The sequence below is a fragment of the Ammospiza nelsoni genome, chromosome 4 (genome assembly GCF_027579445.1).
Source record: "Ammospiza nelsoni isolate bAmmNel1 chromosome 4, bAmmNel1.pri, whole genome shotgun sequence".
NCBI lineage: Eukaryota > Metazoa > Chordata > Aves > Passeriformes > Passerellidae > Ammospiza > Ammospiza nelsoni.
Window position 1 is genome coordinate 16,428,413 of NC_080636.1, and position 21,352 is coordinate 16,449,764.

Sequence of the window (21,352 nt, forward strand, 5' to 3'; positions counted from 1 at the left end):
AAAGTTATATAGGAAATATGAATGGCTGTACGTGGTTCAGCTTAATTTAAACAGTCATCCAACCTGGCCTCAGGGGACGACTCAGGTGACAAATTAGCAGTTTGTGAAGCACCTCAGCAGCATCTGGACTAGAATGGCATAAAACTATAGGATATTATAATCGTAAATATAAAAGCGATGAAGATAAGACTGATCTTAAAGGAAATACTGACTGTGGACAAGAATTGCCTTCCCAAGAGCTCTGTAAGAGGAGGAACTCGGGGACCCACATAGCCTCTCCCGCAGGAGGTGAGTTTGGCGAGCCAGTCTGCTGACAAGGACGATGGCTCCCCTCCAAAAACAAAGCCCTGCTGTCGCGATAGCTCAAGGCACACTCCCGGTATCCCGACAGCGACGGCTGCGCCAGAGCCCGCACTGAGGCACCCCAAGGGACGCCGCGGGGCTGCCACGGTTCGGGGCGAAGAGCGGCGCCGGGAGAGTGCCGGCAGCGGGGGCGGAGGGCTCGCCCCGGGCTGTTCCTCCGGAGACCGCGGAGCCCCCGAGCCTGCCCCTGCCGCCGGGCTCCCGCGGATGTGCCCCGTGCGCGCCGGTGGTTTCCCTGATCCCGGCGGATGTGCCCCCTGCCCGCCGCTGGTTCTCGTGATCCTCGCGGATATTCCCCCGTGCCCGGCGGTGTCCCCCCGTGATCCCCGCGGACGTTCCCCCGTTCCCGCCAGTGTCCCCCCGATCCCCGCGGACGTTCCCCCGTTCCCGCCAGTGTCCCCCCGATCCCCGCGGACGTTCCCCCGTTCCCGCCGGGCGTTCCCGGGACAGGGCGGTGCCGGCGCGCGCAACCCCGCCCTCAGCGGCCCCGCCGCCGCGCACGCGCGTGCACCGCCCGGGAGCTCCGCGGCGGGGAGCGGCCCCCGCGCACGCGCGGCGCGGCCGAGGCCGAGGCCGGTCAGAGCCACCGAGTGGCGCCCGCCCGGCCCCGGCCTTGGCCCCGGCCCGGCCCGGCCCGGCCCGGCCCGCCCTGCGCGCAGCTCCCCGCGGGGCGGGGCCGCCTCCGAGGCCGCCCCAGCGCGGCCCCGCCGGGCCCGGCCGAGCCCACGGCATTTCCGGGGGAGGGCGCGCGGCGCGGGCTGGCGGGGAGCGGCGCGGCGCGAGCAGAGTTGACTATATATGGTCAAAGGCAGCGGAGAGCGGCGCGCGGCGCGGGCGCTTCCTGGTTCGCGCCGCGGGGCCGAGCGGGGCTGAGCGGCGGCAGCGGAGCCTCAGAGCCCGGCCCGGCCGCGCCCGCCGCCCTTCCCTGCCCGAGCCTGCCGCCGCTGCCGCCGCCACTACCCGTGGGCGAAGATGCCGTACGAGATCAGTAAGCTGCGGGGGCGCCGGGCGGGCGCGGTGACGGGCACGGGGAGCCCCGCGGGCTGCGCAGCCTGGCGCGGCCCCGCGGGATGGCGCGGAGCCGGCGGTGCCTCGCTGCCCGCTGGCAGCAACAAGTGACGGCGGCCGCCGGCACGGCAGGGCGTGTGCCGGTGGCGGGGAGGCATGAAGCGCCTTCCTTTTATTTTGATTTTTTAAAAATTAATTTTTTTATCTCCTTTTTCCTTTTATTTTCCTGTAGAAAAAGTGTTCGCCAGCCTTCCACAGGTTGAACGAGGCGTTTCCAAAATTATTGGAGGTGATCCTAAGGGCAACAATTTTCTTTACACCAATGGAAAATGTGTCGTCATCAGGAACATTGATGTAATGTATCTTGATTTATTTTGTTTTCTAGTGTGGAGCTTTCGCTAAGTTTCATTTTGTCTCCCTGCGCCTCCTTTAACAGCCTGTGCTTCATTCAGTCTTGGCGATTTCAATCGAGGTCACAGATCCGTGATCAGCAGCGGGGGAATGAGTGCATGACTCAGGCATAAAACCATAGGCAGCGACTGTAAAAACATGTAGAAAATCTCTGCAAAATGTGCAGTTCTTTCCCTCTTCCCATAGGACTTAAGAGATGAGAGACTGGTATGTTCTGGTTGGCCCTGTTTATCTTCTTAGGTATCGTTATTATGAAGTTGAGTGTTGTGTTTGCCTAATAAATTAACTCTTCCCTCTTTGCTGTTCGGGGCCCTTATGCTGTCAGAGAAGCGTGTAAATACTTGCAAACCTGTATCTTTAAACGTGTTATTCTTCAGCTTCTTCCCTCCGCCCAGCCCCAACTCCAGGAATCCAAACAGTTATGACTTGCTGGACTCCATGACAAGCTGGGTGCAAGTTCTCAGCACTGCTCACAGGGGATTTTGCTCATCGATTATATGTTAGAATGCCCCAGTTAATGTTTTCAGTAGTGTGGAGGTTTGGGTTTGGTTTTTTTCTGTGATGCTAACTAGAGAAATGTTTAGAGAGTTATTTGAATGATTTCTTTTCAAAGATGACATCCCTTTGAAAAGCATGGAGGAATTGTTGCTTGTTTAGGCCATTGTCTTGCTACTGGTTTTTAAACATAAATATTTCAAAGAGATTGCTTGTTCTTTAGAAATCAAATTCTCCCCTAGTTTTGCTTTCCTATTGCAGATTTGGCCTGCAGCAGGAAGGGCTGCAGGGGGAGGGGCAGGACATACCTCTGGAATTTCTAGGTCTCCACAACAATGGATTTGTTTATGGCTGCTCCTGTAAATCACCTTTGTAAATTGAGCCGTTTCCCTGTTTTGTCTCATCATCCCCACTAAATTCAGACATTTCTTCATTGTCATGCCATAATAGATAAGTGCTGCTAATAGCTTAATTCCTTACAGATTTCTTGATTGCTATCAGTTTTAAATTCATCCACTTAAAACCAAAAGTAAGCTTGCACTCTGGTTTCAGTGTGTCGCTGTAATGTCTTTGTAATCGTGTTTTGCTCTCGGTATCAAGAAAAGTTCGAGTTTCTGAAACCAGAAGCCCCAGTTAAACCCTGTAATGGCACACAGTGTGATGAGAGAAGAGGGAAGAGCCACTCTGCTTACGTTACAGTTTCTGACCAAGTCGTGAATGCTGACCTTCTCCCTTGTACTGTCATTAATGCTCTCCTGACCCTGCTTTGGAGGTTAAATCGGAAGAAAGCAATTTGCTTTACCTGAATCAGCTCACTGAGGATTAGCCCAGTCCAAATGTGAGCTGGGGGGTGTAGGGGACACGGTGACCTGAGAACAGGCAAGGTGGGATTGTGGGAATTCAAATTCAAGCTGTTGAAACCCTCAAGGGAAGGTGAGAATGGAAGTCACGAATCCTTGGTTTTATGGTGCAGTTCATGCTGATAGGCACATTTACCCAAGTGACAAGAGGAGTTTGCTACTGTTAATAATTGACAGGTGACTACAGAATATATTGTACCAGTAACAAAAACTGACCAACCCTTGTTATACCGCTTTTGTGCTGGAGAATGTTGCAGTTTGGACTTGCAAGTGTGTCCACTCTCAGTTGAGAGCTGCACCTTCTTTGCACCATATAGAAGCCTCTAATAGTTTGCAGCTACGAAATTATGTGCTGGGGGAAGTCTGTGTGTAGTCCCTCCATGAGCAGTTCTCCAGTAGGATGGTTGTGCTCTAATTAAAAAAAAAAAACAAACAAACGGGTCATCAAAATGCAGTGATCACCTTTCTCCTTAAGTCTAAAGCTATCTAGCATTAGCTAATCAGATGAATATAGCATTCAGGGTTAATGCTTGATCTCTGAGCATGATCTAGAGACTTCCTTTAACAAGTAGTTCTGGAGCAGTGCTGGAATAGCTCTGTGAGAAAGAGTAGTGATATTTTTTAAGGTTTCATACTTCATTAATATTTTATCTTAAAGAGTCTAACACTACTTTGAAGCTTGGAACTGAAACTGCTCACTTTCATATGTGGCTCTGGTTTCAGTGTTTGACATAAGCCACATAAGCTTGCTGCTGGTTTAATCTAGGTACTACATTTGTCTCAGCTCACACTATAATTTTCTCCTTAAATATCTTTTTAGAAGTGTTTTTTTGAGGGTTGGGCCTGATACAAAAAACATGAAAGTTAGAAAACTGACTTTACAAGCAGAAATAATACTATTGAATAAATAATGTTCAATTTGACAGCCCTGACTTACTGCCTGGTTTCTGGAATCTTATCTACCATATCTTAAATTTGGGTCTTTATCTTTCATGTAACCCTTTAAGTTAGTCTCTCAGCTTAGTTTCCTGGGCTCTTGGAGAATCTTGCTGTAAAATAGCACCTACCATGCCATTAATAACAACATGCAGTGGGATTTGAGCTCCCTGACCATGTAGTGATGCAGATATAGAATAGGGAAAACATTATCTTGTCTTGCTCAGATGAAATCCAGTTGGACACAGAATGAAGAGGGATGTGCATGCTGTAAGCGCAGATGGTCGTGACTTAAGTAGAGCTGTAATGCACTCAAGCAATGCATAAAAGCAGGAATGAAAAAGGGTTCCTTTTTGCATGAGCAAGCTGAATTCTGTCTCCTGAGATGTAACAGTACTGCAGCAGCAAGAACTCTTGTGAGCAGGAGGCTGCTTTCTAACACAGAGCGGGTGTTTTAGTTTTTCCTCATTGGATGGCTGAGTCATACCATAACATCAGGTGGTTTTCTGGTTCAATTGAATAGATCTGTATTAATTATAGCAGTTAAAGTGGAATTTTGTTTTGATCATATGAGTCAAGTTTCTGGAGCTGGAGCAAGCCTGTTAAATGGTAGAAAAATATTTCTAAAGAGTAGTGTATTACTATTGTAGCGTGTATACACTGTAATTGAGAGGAGTGCAGGATGACTTTTTTATACAACTAATATGAAAGCAGTTTTTTGCCTTGATGTCATTCTTTTTTTTGGTTTGTTTGGTGCCTCTGTATAACACTATTGATTTGCTGAGACACAGAGTTCATTTTGTTGTCCATCCTGAAATACCTGAAATATTATGTCTGAAAACATAATTTAGACTGGAAAGATAAAATTATGATGGAGTCACAGTGAATTTCTTTCAAGATTCCTGTACAACTCTTGATACCAGGTCTTCTGGCTTTTAAGCAGGTTATAGTTATCAAGCAAGAGCAAGCCTAGCACATCTCATTGGTTAGTGAGTGATTTTGGGTACATGGTGATGATTAACAGCCATGTGTTGTGGTTGACTGCAGGCTTAAGTTTCATGCTTGACTACAGTAGAATTTTAGATGTATCTTGCAAAGCACAGCTCCTATTTAGTATTCTACTTGACTAACTGCTTTATCCCTGGGCTAGCTCTAAAAAAAGAGCTGATGCTTGGCCTGTTATTTTGGAGAGTGTTTTTCTACTGTTTGGCAGGTATTGGAGAAGAAAGGGTCCCAGCACTTCAAACTTCCCTAAGAGGAAATCCTTTTTTGTGTCAGTTGCTAGAAAGTAGTGTGTTGCTTCAGTGGTACCAGCAGTGTTCTGCAATGTGTACTGCACTTCTCACTTTTAAACAGTTACTCAATTTAAGCTGGAAGGCAGAGTTTGAGAGAAAGGAGTGCAGGGAGGAATTTTGAGTTTATTGTTGAATTTCTGACTTTTTTCCTTTGAAAATGAGGAAGTACAACTTTGTAACTCTTGTTTTTTTCCTTTAAAATAGAATCCTGCAATTGCTGATATCTACACTGAGCATGCCCACCAGGTTGTAGTTGCCAAGTATGCTCCTAGTGGATTCTACATAGCATCTGGAGGTAAAGTATCCATGTGCATGAGACGTGTGTGGACAGAGCTGTTAAAGTCACTGGCAAAACCACAGTAGCACTTCATGTGTGTTTGTGGAAAATACAGTCAAGGGGATGTGCTTTGGTGGACTTAGGTGCATGTCTTTGGAGGAGGAATGATTTCTGTCCTTGTTCCTCTAACCTCTTTCTCAGTGAGCTTAATGACATTCTTGGTCTTTTTAAAATGTGGTATTTCAATAAAGAACCTGGAAATGAACCCTAAATACCTAGTGTGATGAAGACTTGGGTAAATGCAACAGAGTGAAAAGTTATTTCTGAAATACAGGATTATTGTTTGTGATGTTAATAAACTTTGATACTTTCTAGGCAGGAGAGGGATTCTAAAACAGTGTGTACTCAGTTTTTTTCCCTTCTCCCTGACCAAACTTGGCAACATTTATGACTTTTACTTTTTAGCATGATCTAAAAAAGCTTTCCTTGGCAAGTTAGCAGTGAAAGAGGCAGAGTGTCAGTTTTCATGTAATGTATATGAATCAATAGTCTGAGGATGTGTAACATGAATTTTTCCAGTGTGAATTTCCTGTATTTTAGGAGTTTTTGACTACCTAAGAACTGAACAAACCTTTAATAGAAGCTTGCATCAAATAATTGATATCTTTTTCAGGAGTGGTATACAGTGAAGAATATTGATAAATACAATACTGTAACTTGTATTTCTTTCAAAGACTTGCAGCTAAAATATAGATTTTTAGTGCTTACCATAGTCAATTAAAAGTGCTTCGGAAGCAAGTAATGTGCCCAAATAGATATATTTTTAAAGTAATATATCTGAAAAGAAAAGATTCAGAATATGAGCCTCTTGGAAATGAAGCACAGATTCCTGCTAAGATCTTAGAATGGAAGTTTCACTTTCAGCAATTTCAAGGGAACTGTATTTTTTTAAGTGTAAAATGTCCTGTCCTTCTTGGTTTCAGAAATTCTAATATAGCTTTCTGATATTTTCTAAGTATGTTTGGAATACTGGGGAACCTTTAAGAACACTGATAGAAGAGTTGTTTTTTTTTCCCTTTTTCTCACATTCTTGTCTGAAAGGGACCACAGCCAGGATTTTCTTGGCTCAGTCATGTGTGTGGACCATGTGTCAAATTGAATACCCTCTTAAAATCCAGTTTGCATTCTGTATTCTACAAACTTGGTGCTCTAGGTTTGTGCAGCACTTAATACTCAGAATAACTATCTAATTTTTTCTTGTAGTCTTTTAGATTTCCAGTCCTTTGTAAAAGAACAGTAATAGATACTGTGCTAGGGAAGTATTTGGTTAATTTTTGTCCTACCCAAGTGAAAGAGTTTAGGTTGCAGTATTTCCCTTAAAAAGCATCTTCTGTGTGTCATTTATAAATAGTTTTGTGATACTGCTGAGCATGGGGTCTGAAGATAGATGACCAGGCTGTTTAAGCTGTTTCTAAGTATAACATGTAAGATTCATTTCTCTGTCTATAAATCTGCATTAGCCATGCAGCTTGCATTAATGCTTCATGAGACAGACCTTTGGCATTATGCTTTTGGCTTTTATGGTAATTTCTCTTATTGCAGTCATAGCAGATGTAATAATGGGATATACTGCAAAGTTAAAGCTCTGTGTCTTATCTGTTTATCGATGGAGAAAATAATTAGATTGTAAAGTCCACATTAAAGTTCTGCTTCAATAACAAATTCTCTTTATAAAGTTCTGAATCTGTCCTTTTAGCAGAAGTGATGATAAGTCTATGACCAGGTCTGAAAGATATGCAGGATGATTGTATGTTTAAATTGAATTGTAAGGATGCACCACTAAATGGTGAACAGAGTTGAAGCATTCTGCTGAGGTGAAAGATGCATATTTTAGCACGTGGTTTATTCTGAAACAGTGGCTTTTTCGAAGGGTACAATACACACAGACTTTGCTGTGTGGGTTTCATTAGAGATGTGTGAATTTGTCTGTGTATAGAACAATTCCTCCGGTTACAATCCTGGCAATCCTGCACCACAGTAATTGCTCTGAATAGCTCTTGGGTTTTACAATACTCAGTGGAAACAGTGACCCAGGGAGCTTTCATTATCTCAAGTCTTAAATTGTTAACTGCTTGTGCCACGTCTGCTGCTTTTGACATTACTGTTCCTGAATATTCTGTTGCATTCCTGTCTAGTATTCCAGATAGTGCAGGCATCCACACCATTAAGTGTGTACATGCTTCTGTACAGGAAAAGTACACTGATGTGCATGAATTGAGTTCTGTGGGCAGAAATCTCTTTGTACATTACATATGCCATATGCAAAGCAGGTCTCCTTTGAAGCTACAAATTGTAGTGCATCAACCACTGTCCACTGTACTTATCCCTTGTAGGTGTAGGGTGGCTTACTTCCCAGTGAAGGGTCACTGAGCTGTGTTGTGGCTGCTGGGCAGGGGGCTGGGCTGGCTTCTTCTTTGTGTAACAGATACTTAGCACATACCAGCTGATAATATTAAAGTTCCTGCTCTCTTACTGTGCAGTTTTTTCATTTGTTTGCAAATGCTTTCTGAGTCTGTTGTATTTGGTGCTGTGTGGCTTGAATCGTAATACCTGCTTAAAAACCTAATTTATTGAAATGGATATAGTCTTCAGCATTCCTAAATAAAGAGATTTGTAGTAGTTGTAATGGGATAAGGTAGTAGGTCTCTAGTACAAGTCTTCAGTGTAGCTGAAAATCTCTACTCTGGCAGATTGATGAGTCATGTGACTGAGTCATGCTGGAACAATAGTTATATTCTGTTTTATTATGGTAGATGTCTCTGGAAAGCTGAGAATCTGGGATACTACACAGAAGGAACACCTACTGAAGTATGAGTATCAGCCATTTGCAGGAAAAATAAAGGACCTTGCATGGACTGAAGATAGCAAGAGAATTGCTGTTGTTGGAGAAGGAAGGGAAAAGTGAGTAGTTCTTTTGTGTTAGTGTGTTTTTATACATACATACATGAATTTACTGTAAACCTCTGCATCCTAACATCCTTGCAGAAAACTTTTAATTCTTCAATGGAATGAAGTCAGTGCTTTTTCCCTGTCTTGACTTCAAGTTGTGCTGTTCTGCAATGATATTTTCTTTCCCTAGTTTTTGACAGCTTTAAATTAGTTGAAAAATACAATTCTGTTACAATTGATTAGTTTAAAAATTGTATGGGACTTGTTTCTTAGAGGTGGGTGGGTATTACTTTCAAGGATAGCTGTTTGGTGGATTTTTTTGTCAAATTCTGATAGAGCAGGAATGGGAAAACAATATTATTCCCTCTTCCTTCACTTATTGGACTCATAGTCTTATTCAATTGATTAAGAGTTAAAAAGTATCTGAATTTTCTACTTTGGTAACATGTCTGTATTTTTAGGTTTTATTGTGGTAGTTTAATGAAAGGACAACAAGCAGTTGTCCTTTACCTGACTAAATGAGATGCTGATTTAGGTTTGAGTCCTCCATTTAATGTTCAAAGACTGTCAGAACTTTTAAAGCAGAATCCAGACCAGGTAGTCTTATGCCTAAAGGGCTGAAAAATATCATGTGGTGCTGTTCCCTAGTCTCCTGCACCATTCTTTAATCCCTGTCATGTACTGTGTCCTTCAAAGAGACTCTTTGTCCTCCATTGCTCCCTCTGCCTCATTGCCCTGTGGGTAGATACAATGTGAGTTTGCTCTCCTTCTTCAAAAACATGGCCAGCTTCCTATTAGGTGAATGCACTTTCAATCTAGAATATTGTTGACAGGATTCTAAAGAAGGCCTTTCAAATAGCAATGCTCTGGTGCTTTAGTGCCTCAGTATTGATTATACTGGGTTTTTTTTTTTAAGTGATTTAAGGCAAGAACTGTCAAGAAGGCTTTTACGTATTATATTATAGCTTAAAGGTTTAAGGAAGAAGAGTTTTAAAAGTGATGGTACCCAATCTAGGCTAAATAGTCAGATAACTGTGATCCAATGTCATTGTTATCCCAGCTTTCTGCAGTCTGTGTTGTGGCTAGGCAGATGGAATAATTTACTGCTTTCTTTTATAAACCAACAGTCTTAGTGAGGAATATGCATTGGATCTCCCAATTTTAGAAGCTTTATATGCAAAACCTGATTGTCCCCTTCAACAAATGTCTCCTATTGAAGATTAGAATCTCTTACCAGCAAGATCTCAAATAGCCTTCAGGGAACTATGATGCGCTTGCATGAGATTAATGAGATGACCTAATTTCTTTTCTTTGAGTGCACTCAAATCTGCAGCTTGCAGATGTTCAAGGAGTTAATCTACGTGTAACTTTTATGAATTGTATTTATTGTGTGCTTTTCTCACTAGATTTGGAGCAGTGTTCCTGTGGGATAGTGGCTCTTCTGTTGGTGAGATTACTGGGCATAATAAAGTGATCAACAGTGTGGACATGAAGCAAACGAGACCATATCGGCTGGCAACGGGCAGCGATGACAACTGCGCTGCCTTCTTCGAGGGACCGCCTTTCAAGTTCAAGTTTACACTGAGTGTGAGTTGAAGTTTAGATGTGTCTCCCTTAAACTGTGCAGTTTCCACCAAGTTTGCAGTTAGTATCACAGCTAGCTGTTATAAGAGAAGTTCTCAGTTCCCCACTTTGAAGCATAGCTGATGTCAAGTGGCTTTTTAAAGCCACATATAACTAAATATTACATGCTTCGTAAAATAGTTCGTCTCAGGCCAAGAAAACCAAAATAAATGGTTGGTTGAAAAGAGAACCTGAAACAGTTTTTCCAATATTCTTTTTTCATTGTCACTAAACTATGGAAGAGGTGAAGTAGGCTGTTTCGTTGGCTCTGTTGATGCTTTCAGAGCTCTGTTTCCCAGTGCAGATGTGTAGAATTTCTTGAAGCTTTCCAAGGTGCAGGATTCAAGAAATGTGGTGATTTGAATGTAATTTTCCAATCTGATAGAGTGCTCAAATCTGAAATCCCAGGGCCACTTAGAAAGGGTGAATGTAGATGTTTGAAAGCATAACTGGATTTCTAATTCATGGAATGGATATGTAACTTCTGTGGTCAGTTTTGTGTTTCCATGTTCCTTTTAACTTTGTTTCTTACTCTATTTGTTACAATCTCTTACATGAAACAAAGGCTGGAACTATTGCAGTGAAGGTATTCATTGTTGCTTAAGGCCAAGGAAAATAAAAAGCCGTAAGCTTCTGCAGCTGTTTGGATGTCAGGAGACCTCTTGCTGCAAAAAAAAATGTTGTAAAGATGTTGGATGTTATTGCAGTAGTCAATTGAAAATGTTGAGTTTGTATTTTAGTTTTAAAAACGGTGTAGTAGGCCTTTTATTTTCTTACACATGAGCCTTGAGTAGTCTTCATATGCTGACTTTAGTAAGGATTCCATTCCAGTTCTAGAAAAGGAATTGTTTTGAGCTCTACGATCCAATGAAATGATGTAGTTGCCTAATATATTTCTGAACTTAAGCTGATACTTGCATTTTGCTAAGCTGGTTCTTTTAGAACTCTGAAGTCCAAATTGCTTACCAGTGCTGCTTAGACTGGTATGTGATGCAGTCTTCCTTTTAAAGTGATATTTGGTTTGATATATGGGATTCTGGTATGGGCTCTTACATGGTTTAAATTAGCCTGCAGTATCATCGGGGGAAAAAAGGTGTAGTTGGTGAAAGTAGGTTAGAACCTGCCTTCCATATTACTAAAAATAGTCTCCCAAATCTCTCTGCATGGGAGCTTTGGCCTCATTGTGGTGCTTCCCTATTTAACGTGTGTTTTTTAGTTTGCGTGGTTTGAATAGTCTCCTACTTGTAAATAGTCTATTTGGGGAGCGTACATCAGTCTTGCCTTATTACTTCACAGAACTACCACTAATGCAATCTTCCAGGAATGGAATTTTAGTAAAATAGTAACTTATTCCTCATGCCTGTGCTTTTTTTTCTTTTGCAATAAGAAGGATATAATACTTTTGTGTGTATAAAATCACTGTGCAATGAAGCGAGAGTTGAAATCTGAGGAATGTTGCAGAAGAAATCAGTCACCACTGGGGAAGAATCTCATGTTTGTAGGCTGCATCTGACTTTTTTCACTGCTTATCCCTGAAACTGGGTAATCATTCTTCTGGTATGCACTGAGTTGTGTTAACTACAGCAGTAATCATGTCACAGTCTTTCCTGGACTGTTCTTGGCCCCATGATTCTCTTCAGATAGAGCCTAAACTTGCCTCGTGGCAATTCTCTACAGCAAACATTTCCTACACAGCTAATTTATGGTTCACATGTAAGAGAACTTCATTGTTGTAGATTGTCTTCTATTTAAAAATGGTCTCTTCTCTTTTTGTTTGCTGATTCTTACTTTTTTTCTACAGGACCATACACGGTTTGTGAACTGTGTGAGATTTTCTCCTGATGGGAACAGATTTGCTACAGCTAGTGCAGATGGGCAGGTAAAACACAAGGAACTCCATTAGAACTGATTTTAGCATGAGAAGATTTTCTTGTGCATTTTGGGAATAAGATTAGTATTGTAAAACCCATGTTGCTTCTTTTTTATGTCACAAGTTGAAACTTTTAACTATCCTCCTGAAAATCTGTAATAACTGATAAATGGTAATAACCAGACTATTTTTACTTGGGTTTTTTTCCCAGTCCATCTCCCTAGCATCCTCTTGCAAGTTATTTTGGCAGGAATATGTTGGACTTTTGGAATAGGTATGTTATGATCCCGAGAGGTCTAGCTGAAATGGTGAATTCATAGATAGCAGCCCAGCTCCATGTGTACTCCCTACTGATAAGGGCCGGTTGACAATGACTCTTTTACCATAGGTAGCTTGTCCTTCTCAGAGGATGGACTCCCATGACAGAAGTGCTAAGCAGCTGCCATCACAGTAGGAGTCAAAACTGTAACATTTTCCAGAATTTCAAATGTCTGGATCCAAAGTATAGGGGACTTGCTGTGATTATTTACAATTTTCATCTCAATTATTTAGTCTTAATTATTCAGTGCACACATGGCTTTTGCCTCTCCTTAAGAAGGACTCTAGTGTATCAAAATATCAGATACTGTCTTGGGGTTTTATCTATTACTGCTTTTCCCTTTAAGTTGTATGTCTTTGTGCTCTTTTAAGATTTTTGTCTATGATGGGAAGACTGGAGAGAAAGTGTGTGCTCTTGGTGGAGGCAAAGCACATGATGGAGGTATTTATGCTGTAAGTATCACTTCATTTGTGCAGATGATGTATAGTGTTTCATTACCCAGTTAATGAACTGCAAAGTCTTGGATTAAGAAATGCATTTACTGTCTTGTGGTGACATTTGTTCTTACAGATTAGTTGGAGCCCTGACAGCAGTCAGTTGCTTTCTGCTTCTGGAGATAAAACTGCTAAAATCTGGGATGTTGGTGCTAATTCTATTGTAAATACTTTTAACATGGGATCAAACGTGTTGGATCAGCAGCTGGGTTGCTTGTGGCAGAAAGACCATTTACTGACTATCTCCCTGTCTGGCTATATCAATTATTTGGACAAGAACAATCCAAATAAGCCTTTACGTGTCATAAAGGTAGGTTAAAGTTCTCTTACTGCATGAGTTTCTGCAATAAATGACTCAGTGATTGAAGCAGTAAAGATGGAATTGTAAGCTATGTAAAGTAGCTATTGAAAAGTAGCTTTGTTTAATTAGCATTGCCAAATGAGCTGTATGTGACTGTTTCTTGAATCAAGAAGTTACTCTTTACATGGGTGGCTCTGTGCTTTATGCACATACCCAGACTGATTATTTCATTTTAATTAATGTTATCGACTTACCTTTTGTTGCAGCTTTTAAGCATTCTTGAGATGAGAAAAGAAATGCAGCATAGATAGAAAACTACCAGAGATGTCTTATTATCCCAGAACTAGTGTATTGTGGACAAGGTGATTAGGGTTACCATGCAATTGAACTTTAATTTTAGGATTTAAAGAGTTCACTGACACTAGACTCTCTCTCATGGGAACTTACATTTTTACATGAACTAGAAACAATGTCCCAGATTTTTGCCATCACTACTATAATTCTGGAAGTTGGTGTGGGTACATGACCATATTTAGTCCTCTTCCCTGAATCATAAAGTGCCTGAAAAGCAGTGATGAAAAGGCTATGAAAGTATTTTGGCTCATCAGGCTAATAAGGACATCCATGGTGCTTATTGTTTCTCATCAAGGACATAGCAATAGCAGTGCTAGAACAGTTAAATGACTGTGGAATAGTGGTTTTTATACTGGGTGACTTTTTATGCTTGTCAATAGCATGTTGTTTTCTGAATAACCTGTCATTCTTCTCGAATAGGTGTATGTATGTGTTAAAAATTGCTCATCAGTAATAATTTATGTTCCATTCACAGGGTCATAGTAAATCAATTCAGTGTCTTACGGTGCACAAAAATGGTGGAAAATCCTATATTTACTCTGGAAGTAATGATGGTCATATTAATATCCTTTGAATGATACTGGTACTTTTTTCTAGTCTCAGTCAGAGAGAGCTCATTAGGAGAGGTGAAAAAAAAAAAAGCTTTGCCAAAGACAAAGTTTATTGGACACAAGTGAATACTTTGTCTAAAGTTTATTTTGCTTTCCCCTAATACCCATTTTAATACCTGCCTTCATGCTTTCCTGCTAAATATAAGCCAGCTCTTAATTTTCAGTTGTTGCTTCTTCATGATAGGTAGCTTGATAGTATGGAGAAGCAAGTAAATATATAAATTAGCCTCTTGAACATCAAGAAACAGCAATACATATTTTCCACTTATGATAAATATGCAGAAAGTTATATTTCCAGCATTCTGAAGCTTATAGTTAAAGCTACAGTCCTTTTTCCTGCCTTTAAAATGGTGTCATGTTGGGACAAGCTCCTATAAATATACGTCCTGTTTCTTTTCAGACTTGTAATACAGTGTGACTAGTTCACATGATGTTACCGTATAACATGAGGGAAAGCCAGTGTTGCAAGGGCTTCTATCTAAAATTCTTTAAAAAGTATTTTCTAGTCTGAGAACTAATGCTAATTACTCCAGTATTTGCTGCCATCTGTGGCAGGTCATTTAGCTTGCTACAGAACATCAGAGTTTCACTTAATAAATATTATAAGGTTGCCCATGGAGCTTATAGAGTCTCCATCCTTAGAGATCCCAAAACCTTACAGAGTCCTGCAGCCTATTGTAGCTGACACCAATTAGAGCAGCAGGTTGGACTAAATCTCAAGAGGTCCCTTCTAACCTTAGCTGTTCTCTCAATTATGTAACTTTTTATGGTGTGGAATCTGACTGCACCAGTATCTTCAAATGTTCCTTAATTCCATTATGCACATTATTGGGATTCTGAAACTGGAGAGAATGATGGCTTTTCTGGGAAAGGCCACACAAATCAGGTTTCTAGAATGGCAGTGGATGAAATGGACCAGCTGGTCACCTGCAGTATGGATGACACTGTGCGCTACACCAACCTTAGCAACAGAGATTACAGGTTAGTTAAAGTGTGGCCTTTTATTGCACTAGAATTGTTTTACAGCAAGAGTGCTGTTGATTTTATATGGTAAATAGAAATGCTGGAGTTTATTTAGGTTTTATGTTACCATGGAAACTTGTAGAAATGATTACTGTACCAACCTTGTGCTTTTTCTGACAATGAGAAATGCATCCTAGGCTTTTCAATTTGTTTTATCCCTTCCATGGGTTAAATGGAGACTTGTCTTGTATTGGGTGACGTAAGGGCTTTGGAAGGGTATTTGCTTTGGGGTAGTGGAGATAAATGTGTTTAGGAGGAGTGGGACACTGTTTCTTCATGGAAACCAGAATATAAAGAATCCTGTTAAGATAATTTAGTTAGTTTAAAAATTAAACTGTAGTATAGTAACATTGACTTTCATTTCAAAGGTGTACTACCTGATCAAGATAGTAAAGTTTCAAACACAAAGCAATAGGAAACTTTTGCTGATTAGTAGATAAGAAAATTAAGTTATGCATGTTCTTGATGATTAGTGGATGATTATTTGAATGGGCAATTTAAAATAATGGTAGACATGGAATAATTTCTTCCTGCTCTGTCTTTTCTGCTTCTTCACCTTGGCACATCCTTATCCAGTGGCCAGGATGCTGTGAAAATGGATGTTCAACCAAAATGTTTAGCTGTGGGTCCTGGTGGCTATACTGTAGTTTTATGCATTGGACAAGTGAGTATTACCATTTGGATTATGAGCTATTGCTGTGTTAATAATGCCATGTATGCTTACACTTAACTATTTCATGTGGGATTACCTTGCACATCTGCAGAATTTCCTAATAGGACCTATAGGGAACATAATTCAGCAGGATACTTGATAACCCTTGTCCCTGCATCCTGACCTATTTCATATTTAAATTTCAGAAAGTGTGGATGCATCTGTGGATGCATTGTTATCAATACAGCTTTGTCCTGGAAGGTTAAACCTCAGAATCACACTCATGCCAGATCTGTTCAGTGACACAGTTTTGGCAAAAGGATGTTTTTATCCTGCATTTTATTTTTTTGCAATTAATCCAATTAACTACTGTTGTTGTATAGCATAAGCAGCTTTAGCTCCTGTGCCACTAGTATGCAGATCACAGTAAACTGAGACATTGCACTGAGGCTCTCTTATATCAAAACATTATTAACTTCTAATAATTTATGCTTTCTGCATGGGTCCTGGTTTTGTGTTTGTAACATTTGATGGTGTTGTCCAAACCTGTTTTCATGTGAGTTAATACCATAGCATAGAACTGGATAGGAAATAGCCTTTAAGGTTTAAGACTGCAGCATTAACTTGCTACTAATTTGGTCCTGCCTCCCTCCCTTTAACAATGAACAAGGAAGGGAGTAAGCATTGCTAAAAATACTGGTTTGTCCATGCTTATTTCACATTCAAACTAAGTGAAGCAAAGCTGAAGGCAGTGGAGAATGCCCTACACTAAATTACAGTTGTGTGTAGTTTAGAACACACAAGTACTGCAGTACAGCAGATTAGTTAGTCACCACATGTAGGCATTTCTCCAATTTCTTTTAAGAACGAAACTGTTCCCTTAAGATGAGACTACAATAAACATCTGAGTAACTAGAGGAAATTTGTGTCACTTACTATTAGTAAAGTAATAGTTTTATATTAGGTACTTTGAAAAGGAGTCTTAGTTTCTGGTTTTCTGCTTGCAGATTGTCTTGATGAAAGATAAGAAAAAATGCTTTGCAATTGATGACCTGGGCTATGAGCCAGAAGCTGTAGCCATCCACCCCACAGGAAGTACAGCAGCAGTGGGAGGAGCGGTAAGGTTGCATTTCCTAAATCTGTACTACTTTGAACACTGGAGCCAGTAACAGAAGCATTTAATAATAGTAGGTGTGTTGTGTTGAGAAATGGTAGGTGACAATTTGTAACAACATCAGTATTGTTTATATGTGTGTATTTGGTGTTCCTGGGCTTTCATACCCTAGGTTCTGCCACAATTGTGACTTAATCTGCCTAATTGTCACCTAAAGTCTATTTCACTTTTTCATTAATTAAGTCTTCTTTCCTTTATTTGCTGTTTTGAAATTGCCAAATTATTTTTATCCAGTGTGTTCTTGAAGTTGGCAAATTATAGAAAATGGGTTAATTTCCGCACTTTGGATTGTAACCAGTGTAAATGACAGGTTATCTAAACCTTTTCTTAAAATAAGCACTTCCAGACAGAATTAATGCAAAAAATTTTCAGGAACTCCTCTTTCTATTGTAAAATGATTCTTCTACCTTTTCTCCTTCTTTGCTGTTGATTTGCAGGATGGGAATGTCCATTTGTATTCAATCCAAGGAACCTCTTTAAAAAGCGATGATAAGACTTTGGAAGCGAAAGGTCCTGTTACTGACCTGGCATATTCTCACGATGGTGCCTTTCTTGCAGTCTGTGATGCAAACAAAGTTGTCACTGTCTTTAGTGTTGCTGATGGCTACGCGGTAAGAACTGTTGTGGAGAGTTGTCTTTGTTTAAAAACAAATAGACTGACAGCCCATGTCTAAGTCTGTTGTAGCTGCTTAATTGTAAATCATTGATGGAAATTTGATGTTTCTGTGACTGTCTGTTTACCTGCTATTTTGGGCTAGTACTGGTATTTAGAGCAGCCTATGTGAACCCTCCAGATGTAAGAATAGTTGAGGAAATGTGCAGCATGGGTTGGCTGCTGGGAAAGCACTGAAATCCATCTAATAACAAATGCATAGTTAAGATAGGGAAGGAGCTGGATTTCCATAGGCTAGCCATAGTTAAATACAAAAAGTACCTTTGGATCTGCCGAACCATAGTTGGTTAGTTTGGGATTTTTGAAGGAAATAACAAAATATATCTGTTAGAGAATTTGTGTGCATTTTTGTAAAATGGACAAGAATGTAGGTTCAGTTTGATAAGAATCATGCAATACAATCAAATTCAATTACATAAATAAAGCAGAATTGGCAATGAAATTCTGCTAGCTCAGGCACACAGTTCCATGGTAAGGACTAAGATATGAAAGGGACATGCTAGGACAGGGACTCTTGCTTTATCTGCCAATCTACTGTCTTTTAACTAAAAACCAAAAAATGGGCAATTTTCACTTTTCAGCCCAAACAGTCAATGCATATCAGCCTGTAAACTCCTTAAACTTTGACTAAAACAACACTGAAGTAAAAACCCAGGATGGCATTCTACAAAAACCATTTCATTTTCCAAGTAAAAATTGAAATAATTTTTCCTTGTGAAACATCTATGGGATTACTTTAGAAGTCTCTAAATTACATTTGCCCTTAACATATCATGCTTTCATAGAAAAATGTCTTAGTGGTTTGTTTTTTTAACAAAGGGGGTTGGTATTTTATTTGCCTACTAAGTATTTAAATAAATCACATAAAATGAAGTCACCACTTGGTTTACTTAGTGCATCCATCTGCATCTGAGATGTACATTGTCTGGAGTCTTGCAGTAGCTTGTTCTGATGCTGCACATTGAAAGCTAGTGATTTCCTGAAGCAGATTTAACTATTGGAATAACCCTTGTCTCTCTGATTTTCAAATAGGAGCATAATGTCTTTTATGGACACCATGCAAAAGTTGTTTGCATTGCGTGGTCACCAGACAATGAACACTTTGCTTCTGGAGGCATGGACATGATGGTGTATGTTTGGACTGTGAGTGATCCAGAGACCAGAGTCAAGATACCAGGTATGTTTACTTCAACATGCTACTTTGGACAGTTGTTAGTAGTTCTTGAGATCCAGCACCGTTTTGTAGACTAACGGTAAGCAGGCTTTGAATGTTCCAAATGTAATTTAGCCTTTGTTAATCTCTATCTAGCCACACTAGCTGGAGTTCTTCTGTTATTTTTGTAGTTACTTTTAAAATCCAGCAGTAGTATTTGATCCAGCTAAAAATAATATTTGCAATGTGCTGAAGTTACCTTATCAAGCCAGCCTTCCTAACTCTTTTCTGTTGCTTTGCACTGTGATACAGATGCTCACAGACTACATCATGTCAGCGGCTTGGCGTGGCTGGATGAACATACTCTGGTAACAACATCCCACGATGCTTCTGTTAAAGAGTGGTCTATCTCCTACAATTGAAATAAGCCCCCTCTTTGGAAGGACCTAATCAGGGACTAGAACTACTGCAGTGGAACATAGCATTTCTTTTAAAAAATCTGTATTGGCCTCTGGGTCTGCTGTCATATCCTCATATCTTTACAGGGTGTTCATATCTGTAATTAAATGTACTTTGAAAGCTTTAGCGAATAACAGTTTGCACATGAAAAGCACTTAAATTATGTCTGGAGCTTAACCTTTGTGCTGAACATTCCAGAGGCAACAGCCAAACGAGTTGGTGTGCAAGGTTCAGGCGCGAAAGATTCAAACTCAATCCGTTGTTCTTTTCTAACCAAGAAACGTAAGACTGTACAGCATGAGAGTAATACTTCTCATTTTTTCTAATTACAGAACATTTCTGTACTAACAGTCATAGTAAGAGTATTTAGTTGTGGTCTGAAACCAATCAAGCTGTGTGCAGCTACTGTATATTGCTTTGCTTCTCTATACTGCACCAAACTGTTGCCTCAGATTTTCTCCTCCAGATAAGAAGATGGGGTACATACATAATAAACTTTTTACGTATTTCATGTCAAATCTTTGTGGTTTATTTTAAGGTGGAAGTGTGGGATTTTAATGTACTTACTGTTGTGGGTATAATGTTTACAAATAATCATTGTGGCAACTTGTTGCTTCAGAAACACAATTGTTACTTCCATGAATTAAGACTGTCGTCATTTCAGTGTCAGAGAAAAGAAATCATTCTGTTTTAAAGATTAAAGATATTTTCTGTTTGAAGGAGAAGCATGTTATTGTTTAAAAAATGCAGTACTTCTACCACCTTTTGGGAAATACAGGAATTAAACAAAGTGAAGTGTTGTTATGACTTGAAGTGATTTTTGAGAAGATGGTGTTTGCTCGGTGAGTTTTATGCCTTTGCATGTGCAGAACAGTTGCATGAAAGCATTACCTCATGCGAAGAGATCCTGATGTTGTGTTTAGTTCCCTTCTCACACTCCACAATAGGTTTAAGTGATTTGAAGCTAGCAGTCCAACAAGGGTGGAGGAGGACACTCTTGATGCAAAGTAGTAGGAAGATTTGTTACCATCTCTGATGGCCAAAAAGAGTTGTTGCTGTCTAGAACCTTGGAAGACTTAAAAAATTTTCTCTGCTAAGTCTCTACCACCACCACCACCTTTCCAGTTGTCTTTGGATTTTATTAAGCTTTCCTTTCTGTGTGGACTCGCGTGTTTTTTTTACCAATCATATTTCTAATGACACTAATTATACAGCAAATAAAATGCTTTTGCTGCTTCTCATACTGTGGCCTATTGCTCAATTGCTGAAAAAAAAAATTGCCTTACAAAAATGAAATGTTGGTGAAACATCTTCTGAAAAGGAAAAAAAAAGTTGATTTCTTTTTAGGAGTGGTGATCAGAATGTCTCCTAGCCTGCAAACCAACATCTACAGTTGAACAGTTGACATAGATTTTTTTTTTTTTTCTTCCAAGAAGTGGGATATTCTGCACCATAGTTTCTTTGTGGTTACTGTGTCTCTCTATTAGCAGTTTGGCACGTTATTCTTACTAACAATGCAAGGACAAGAGAAGTTTTGGAAAAGGATGTGTTTGATATTTGGTTTAAGATCCAAATGAGCAAGATTTTCTCAGTGTTTAGCCCCTAAAACTTGTTCTGCTGTTGTATAGGGACTGGCGCAGGAGGCAATTCTTCCATTGTTCCCGAGTCTGATCTGGAAGAGTTGCTATTGAACTGCTCAGTGGGTTCCTGTGTAGTTGAATCCCTGTCATTTGAGTAATTATAAGGGGGAAGGGAGGAGGAGTTAAGCAGTTACCAGAGCTTGCATGCTATGCCTGAAAAGTGCTGTGTAGGATGAGCTGTTTTTTTGATTCCTCGAAGACCTTGTAGTACTGCTCCAGAAACTCTGCCTTGGATGGCAGTGAGGTGGCTGCTCGTGCTTCAGCTTCCACTGGATTTGTTTATTGGCATATGGCCTGAGCTTCTAATTCCATAAGAGCTAATATGGTCTTTGTAGTTGGCTAGCAAATCCTTGCTAGAAAACTGAAAGTATATTCTGCTGTTGGACCAAATGCCTTAGCACAGGTTCATTGT

The 21,352-nt window shown here is 40.3% G+C and overlaps 1 protein-coding gene across 1 annotated transcript; it reads left to right on the forward strand.

Annotated features, from left to right (window-relative positions):
- The first annotated feature begins 1,151 nt into the window (after positions 1 to 1,151).
- On the forward strand, positions 1,152 to 20,541 carry WDR1 (WD repeat domain 1). The gene is made up of 15 exons (XM_059470315.1): positions 1,152 to 1,351; positions 1,604 to 1,725; positions 5,573 to 5,663; positions 8,459 to 8,606; positions 10,001 to 10,181; positions 12,019 to 12,096; positions 12,778 to 12,858; positions 12,977 to 13,210; positions 14,031 to 14,118; positions 14,991 to 15,147; positions 15,766 to 15,853; positions 16,849 to 16,959; positions 17,453 to 17,626; positions 18,721 to 18,865; positions 19,154 to 20,541. Exons 1-15 carry the CDS (start codon positions 1,336 to 1,338, stop codon positions 19,261 to 19,263), a joined length of 1,824 nt encoding a protein of 607 aa, XP_059326298.1. The 5' UTR covers positions 1,152 to 1,335; the 3' UTR covers positions 19,264 to 20,541.
- The last annotated feature ends 811 nt before the right edge of the window (positions 20,542 to 21,352 follow it).

Bases quoted from the DNA above. Each gene is read 5' to 3' on its own strand.
- WDR1 (XM_059470315.1), top strand. The intron at 16,960-17,452 runs GTAAGGTTGCAT...GTTGATTTGCAG, and splicing joins CAGCAGCAGTGGGAGGAGCG to GATGGGAATGTCCATTTGTA. The intron at 18,866-19,153 runs GTATGTTTACTT...ACTGTGATACAG, and splicing joins GACCAGAGTCAAGATACCAG to ATGCTCACAGACTACATCAT.